General features: G+C 32.1%; 1 protein-coding gene across 1 annotated transcript; it reads left to right on the top strand.

The window, feature by feature from the left end:
- The first annotated feature begins 2,874 nt into the window (after positions 1-2,874).
- LOC108323036 (UDP-glycosyltransferase 83A1) lies at positions 2,875-3,930 on the top strand. The gene is made up of 2 exons (XM_017555361.2): positions 2,875-3,413; positions 3,557-3,930. Exons 1-2 carry the CDS (start codon positions 2,933-2,935, stop codon positions 3,562-3,564), a joined length of 489 nt encoding a protein of 162 aa, XP_017410850.2. The 5' UTR covers positions 2,875-2,932; the 3' UTR covers positions 3,565-3,930.
- Positions 3,931-7,135: the final 3,205 nt, after the last annotated feature.

Consider the following 7,135-nt stretch of genomic DNA (forward strand, 5'->3'; position numbering starts at 1 on the left):
GCTGCATGTGTATTCTATTCAACCAAGTGTTCTTACAAAGCGTCCTGCAATTTGTGAGTCCATGCATACTGAATGTAGTTACAACTTTGTAGGCATACATACCCGCAAAGAAATAGTGATGTTGAAGAATGGTTTACTCTAGATATAGCAAATATACGTATTTTTGAGAGTTTTTTTTACTAAAATTATACTGTTATTTTCTCAATGGAAAAGCCTCAAAAATGTCACAAATAAACTTAGTTTTATATCTAATATGATGTGCCAAATCCATAAGTTTGGTCATGCGTCGGTCCTCAACAGTATTGAGGCACCAACTTCCTATACTTTCATAATTTCGTCATGCCCTCTCATAGTGTGTGAACAGACCAAACTGCCTCTTTAAAATAAAATATTAAATTTTGTTTTACAATGTCGTGTCTCATCACTCTAAGTTTTGTTTTTCGCTTTTTTTTCTTCTTCTTTTTTTCTGTAACGTGTTTCAGGATTACTTAGGGGAAGACTTCATATTGAGTGGTATGTATACTTTCTGGATTCGTAATTGAGGAATGCCTTTTGGATCAAACAATCTCATTTGAAAGAGTATTTTTAAAAATATTAAATATGATTTTAGTCTTTAATTTTAGAAGCGAAATTGCCGTAGTTTCAAACTTTAATATATATTAATCTCTAAATTTTAAAAATAAATAAATATATAATTTTTAATTTAGTACATTAATTTCTTTTACGTATTGAAGGGTTATTTATATTATTAAACACATTTGTAATGTGAATTTAAATGAATTATATCTATTAATTTAAAATTTAAACGTAAAAGTGTTTTATTTTTTTTTTTAAATTTTAAAGTAACATATTTTTTTCTCGAATTATACCTTAATTTATTTAACACGGAGAGAAAATTATTTCTAATGATAAAAATAAAAATATAAGTATACGTAAATGTTTAATAAAATAAAAAATAATTGAAATCAGTATAATTGGTGATTTACTTAAAATAAAATTTAAAGTAAAAATGAGATAATTTGCTCGGTTTATGTAATAAAAAAAACTTTAAACTACCATCATAAAAAAATGAAAGGAGTAAATAAAAATAAAAATCTGAGAAGAAAACTAAAAATCTGAGAAAAAAACTAAAAAAAATAGAAGGAAGAAAGGGTATATATATATATATATGTTTATTTTCTATAAATAATCTATATCAATTAATGTTGCCCATATATTTATATGTTTAACATTAAACAAACACCTGTTAATCTAAATAAGTATTAAATGTACGAAACAATGTGATTTAAGTTGGTGGTAAATTAATGACGTAAATCTTCAATAAGATTACCACATCCTCACTATTCTCACAACGCATATATATATATATATATAACACCAAGCCTCCCAAATTCACACACGGCCATTTCTTTCACATGCTTCTGCAAATCAAGCAAAGATAGGTAAGCTACACATATGGCAGATGAAGAGTATTGCAGTGACTGCAAAACTTACACTCCATCAGTACTTATATTAATGCGAATGATCTTTTAACTTGTGGAGCACGCCTCGGTACTTATATTAATGTTGAAAACAACAATATAGTGAAAGCTAGTGCTGACCATTGGAGAATGACGAAGGACAAGAGTGGAAGCCTTCGTTTGCACCATAACAAACCATGCTAAGGAACTGTACATTAGGGCAAAAGGTGGAAGGATATTTCATTATTCATATCTATAATGAAATTCTTGCATGTCTGATAAAAAATCCTAAAAAACAGTATCTATTTTGTTGATATTCTTCAATTTTCATGTTAAAAAATTTGTACTATACATGAACTTTTACTGTGTGTGCTATGTATTCGGAATTTCTGCCTGACCAGAGAAAAAAAAGGCACTAACTCTCAAGAAAAAGGGTAAAGTTAACGTTAATTTCTTATTATTATTTTATTTATTATTATTATTATTATGATTATTATTAATAAAAACCAAAATACGTTTTTCAGTTGCAGGATAATGAGAATCAATTTCCTTCTTTGCTGGAAGAGATTACAGGTGATGTTCTTGTATTTTCATGTTCTCAGAAGTTTGGATTGCATGTCAAATAAAAATTGTTTCAAAATAAAAAAGATTTTTCAACAAATACCCTCAGAGTTCAGCCCCCAAAATTGAAAAAACGTTAAAATCCATAAATAATCACTTTCCTTTCCAAATACCTCAAAACAAACCTTACTTTAACCACAAATTCAATCTATGACAATGCTGCTCAACAGTAAATCACCCCAAAGCATGCATACATAAAAGTTGGTCAATTAAGAGCAACCTTTTCAGCTATTAACTTATAACTTTAGTTTATGTAACTTTAATATATTTTCTTTTACGACATTACTGGCTTTTACAAATAATAATTTACTTTGGTGTTTGAATTTTGGATGAGAACATTTTATTGAATGAATGTTGACATATATATTAATTACAGCTACATGAAATTTCAACCAAACACAGTTTTGTGTTAATTAACACGCCACCTATTACCCATCATCACTCATTAATCAATACATTACGTGATTCTCTAATTTGTTCAAAATTGAAACTCTTGTAAAATTTCAAAAAGTATTTTAAATTCTATGGACAAACGTCATTAGTGACACATTGCGAGACAAGCATAAAAGTCACAAATGAGTTCATTTTAAAGTTAAAGTAAATAACAAAACAATATTATAGAAACCATTAGAAAGATTATTATTCTAATTCCAGAAAAACAGTTGACCATGTCTCTTCAAACCCACCAACTTTGACTAGTACGAGATACATCAGTTGCTTGTATGCATTTTAATAACCATATATAAAGCAAAAGCATCATACATACAAACAACAACACCAAACATTTCGTTCCTACACTTGATTCGAGTCTTCCCAATTGTTCTGTTGTTTCTACCTATTGATTCACCAAAATGGGCATCCCTCACTTTCTTTGTTTACCATGTCCAATTCAAGGACATGTGAACCCCCTAATGCAGTTTTCTCTTCTTTTGGCCAAACATGGTTGCAAGGTCACTTTTGTCCACACAGAGTTCAACCACAGACGAGCCAATACAGCAGGTGGTGACAACATGGAGGAGGCACTAGTAGAGGTGGTGACTCTCCCTGATGGTTTGGACCCTCAGGATGACAGAAGCGATGTGGCCAAACTTCTTTTTTCAATGAAAAGCACCATGCCTGCTCTGCTTCCAAAGCTCATACAAGACATTGATGCCTCCGATGTTGAGAACAAGATAACATGTATAATTGTTACCATACATATGGGTTGGGCTTTGGAAGTAGGAAATAAAATGGGAATCAAAGGGGCTCTTCTCAGTCCACCATCTGCAACTTCCTTGGCTTTTGCTGCCTGCATCCCAAACCTTATTGAAGATGGCATTATTGATTCTCATGGTACTTATTCCCTTCCTTTGAATTTTTAAGGTTTAATAAGTTTTTGGTTACGATGGTTTTTCTTACATAATTCTTTCACTTATTTTTTTTAGTTGAGTTCTTGAAAAATTGAAACAATTAAGTAGTTTTCGTTAATTTTGTAGAAAGATGACAACATATCAGTTTCGTATAAAGATGACGACAGATCAGGTAGAGCATGGATAATGTCTACTTACAACTCGACCACAAAGTTAAAATCTGACTATCAACCAGTGCTACCACTACAAAAATATGTAATTTTTCTAGGGGTTTTTTTCAGCATTACCAGGGGTTTTAACCCCCAAAAAGCACATTTCCCGCGGTTACAGCAAACCATTGGGAAAACCACCGTCACAAAATTACCGACAGTCTTAACCAGGGTTTTTGGAAAACCGCCGGTACTAGCCGGGGTTTCCAAAAAACCGCCGGTACTAGCCGGGGTTTCCAAAAAACCGCTGGTGCTAACCGGGGTTTCCGAAAAACCGCCAGTACTAACCGGGGTTTCCAAAAAACCGCCGGTACTAACCGGGGTTTCCGAAAAACCGCTGGTATTAACCGGAGTTTCCAAAAACCGCCGGGAATGCTTTCAGATCATTTTTGTTTTAAATTGAATTATGATAAATCTGATTCAAATTAAATTTATAAATTTGGTTTTAATATTATTTAAAATTGAATATTATTATATAAAGTAAATTATATTGTTCAACATACATTATTAAAGGCAAAAATATTTAATACTATAAAAATTAAAAACAACAATGTTCAATACTATAAAAAATAATAAAAACAAAGATGTTCAATACAAAAAATTAAAGACAAAGATGTCTAACAAAGATGTTCAATACAAAAAATTAAAGACAAAGATGTCTACCAAAGATGTTCAATACAAAAAATTAAAAACAGAGATGTCTAAGGTTCTTCTTTGTTACATCTTTCATGTGGCACACTTATTTGATTAGATACCTACAATATAATATAATAGTTAGAAATGCAATGATTAATATCACAAGAATTCTAAAACTGAAATTTTAGAATACCATTTGAAGATTTCCTAGCACGCACGTCTGAAAGTTTCCATCCAAAATATCATTTGTAATAGGATACAAGAATATATGATATTGCAACCATACACAGGAATATATGGGAAAATTTAAATAACTTCACATATCCAGAAATACTCAGACCCACCAGGACTCTTGACCTGAAAGAGCAACAATTCTCTACGCATACAGAAAGACATATATAAAGAAACAACTTCTAAGGAGAGCCCTTCTTATACAACAAAATACTTCAAATAATAATGAAGAACAATTTTAAACAGTAAGACTGAACAAAACACTGTACCAATAAAGGACGGGAAATAGAACACTTACATTAACTTGAACTGCTGATTGAAAAACAAATGTATTTGGAGACTGAATAGGTGCAGGAGTGCATGCTGACTAAAAACGAATGCATTTGGGGCAGATAGAGAGGGAGAGGATTGGACTTCAGGAGCTGCACTTTGATTCATTGTCCAAAAGTCTTAGCTGTACTGTAATTATTATAATATCTGTGACAAATCCAAAATCATAATTTCTATTAGAGAAGCTTTATGCCATCAATAGTCTACTCATCTAACATAATCTTGTTATCCTAGATCTGCAATCTGGTTTTCTGTTATTAAACTAACATGGATACTGGTTTTCAGTTATTATCCTAGATCTAACAAATGATCGCAAAACTGTGTAGAAATTTGGACAAAAAAAGTTAGTTTGGAAGCATAGTATCATGGTCCGGCCATATATTGTATGTGTTTCAAATAAGCTTTGATTATCATCATTCAGAAAATGACGGGACCAAGATCTTCACGTGTTCCAGTTTTCAAACCAGAAGTTAGTTCTATTCCCAACCAATGACACTTTTTACCAACATCTTATAAAAATGGTCCAGGAATATCACATACTGCAAATTTGTAGTGTTTTTTAGTACTAATGAATGAACCCCAGATTTAATTACTTTAAAGTATTTTAAAATCCTGCTAAAAAGTTGTTACAATTATTTTTAGAAGTTGGATTTTTTTAATCATAATTTTAAAGATATTTGACTACAGAGTAAAAAAAGATCCAAATTAAACATGAATATTTATCACCAAGTAAACACCGAAACCAAATTAAATCAAGAAACTAGAGATGTGGAAGGTCCCTCAGAGATAAAAGAAATCTGTTACTCAAATATGTACATATAAGAAGGTATATTTAATTATTATAATATGGAGATAAAACTGTAAATCGAAGACAAATATGAGAAATGAAAATCCCACCTCAAAAAAGCAGTCTTGATGTACAATTCTCTGCTGGTTTATATTCACATAAACTTCACATGACACCGTCGCCTAGATTAAGCATACATTATTTAGATATGATGGAATCTGATCTTGGAACTTGATAGGAATAGGAAGTCATGGGTCTGTATATAAAGGAATTCTTGATCCGATGGAAGGATTTGTTGCTATAAAGGTTATAAATCACATATAAAGAAAACAAAGAAAAGAAAAGACAAAGAAAACCATTTCCATGTCAGTTAATTGCTTCTGAATTAATCTGATAAAGGTACTCTAAGAATTTGAATCACCATTTGAATCACCATCAGTAAGCTCTACTTCATAATTATCATCAAAGCTAACATCTTCCAAACCAGCAAGGTCATCCCCCTCAACAGAAACTATCTGGAAATCAGGGACTAATAAATACTACCTTAAAGCAAGCTTAAAAAAAGATACGCAAAGGAAAACTTAAAGACAATTAACCAACCACTAAAAACATTTTCCCTTGCAGAATAAAAATAAAAACTACCAAGTTTCAGGAACCTATACAGTTTATTCCATTATAAGTTAGCTACATAAATCACAAGATATCAATAGTAAATATTAATGCTTAGTTAGAAAATAGAATAAAAGAAGCATAAATAAATTAAAGAAAACAATGGAATAAATAATAGGATTAGATACCAGCTTCTGGTTAAGCTTCCCTTTTCCCATAACATTAAACTCCTCAACTTTATGCTCTTATACTTGTCTCTTAACAACTCCTTTCAGCAATGTGTTCTCTCCGAACTGTTCACATTTTCTAATGCTCTTTTTTGGTCGGCAGCCTCGTCAACATACTCAAAATTTGCAACCTAAATTTCACCAATAGAAACAAATTAAATTTCATCAATAGCTTTCGTGCGACATCGTTAGTAGCTCTGCCGACACCGGATTGCACCGCCGTGGGTGGTTTCGTGCATGACCTAGGGTTGTGCTTTTTGTGCATATCGATTAAGTTCATACAAATCTGATTCGTTTGTGCGAAAAAACATGCAAGCGATTACAAACTACAAAGAGATAAATAAAAGGAGAGAAAGAGTGGTAGCCGGCAATAACAGTTATGGAGAACGATTGAAAGAATCTAGAAGATATGAACGGAGGCGCGAGTAGTGGACTTAGGTTTTTCCCTTTCTGAAATGGAGAAGAAGAAATGAACTCAAAACGACGGCGAAGGAAAATAAAAAACTCGCTAAGTAACCTAATAATATTTTACTCATGGCCGTATTCGATTCCTCCATCGTCGACTATAAAGGAGCGCGCCTGTTCGTGGCGCTTGTTGACGAGTGCCCAGTGCCATCGAATCGACGTCCTCCGTAAAGGCGGACCTTGAGACGCTCCAATACTTTGCTGCGAGCGG

This window comes from Vigna angularis, chromosome 2 (assembly GCF_016808095.1).
Source record: "Vigna angularis cultivar LongXiaoDou No.4 chromosome 2, ASM1680809v1, whole genome shotgun sequence".
Taxonomy (NCBI): domain Eukaryota; kingdom Viridiplantae; phylum Streptophyta; class Magnoliopsida; order Fabales; family Fabaceae; genus Vigna; species Vigna angularis.

Excerpts from the sequence above, each read along its gene's own strand:
- LOC108323036 (XM_017555361.2), top strand. The coding sequence starts at position 2,933 with ATGGGCATCCCTCACTTTCTTTGTTTACCATGTCCAATTCAAGGACAT.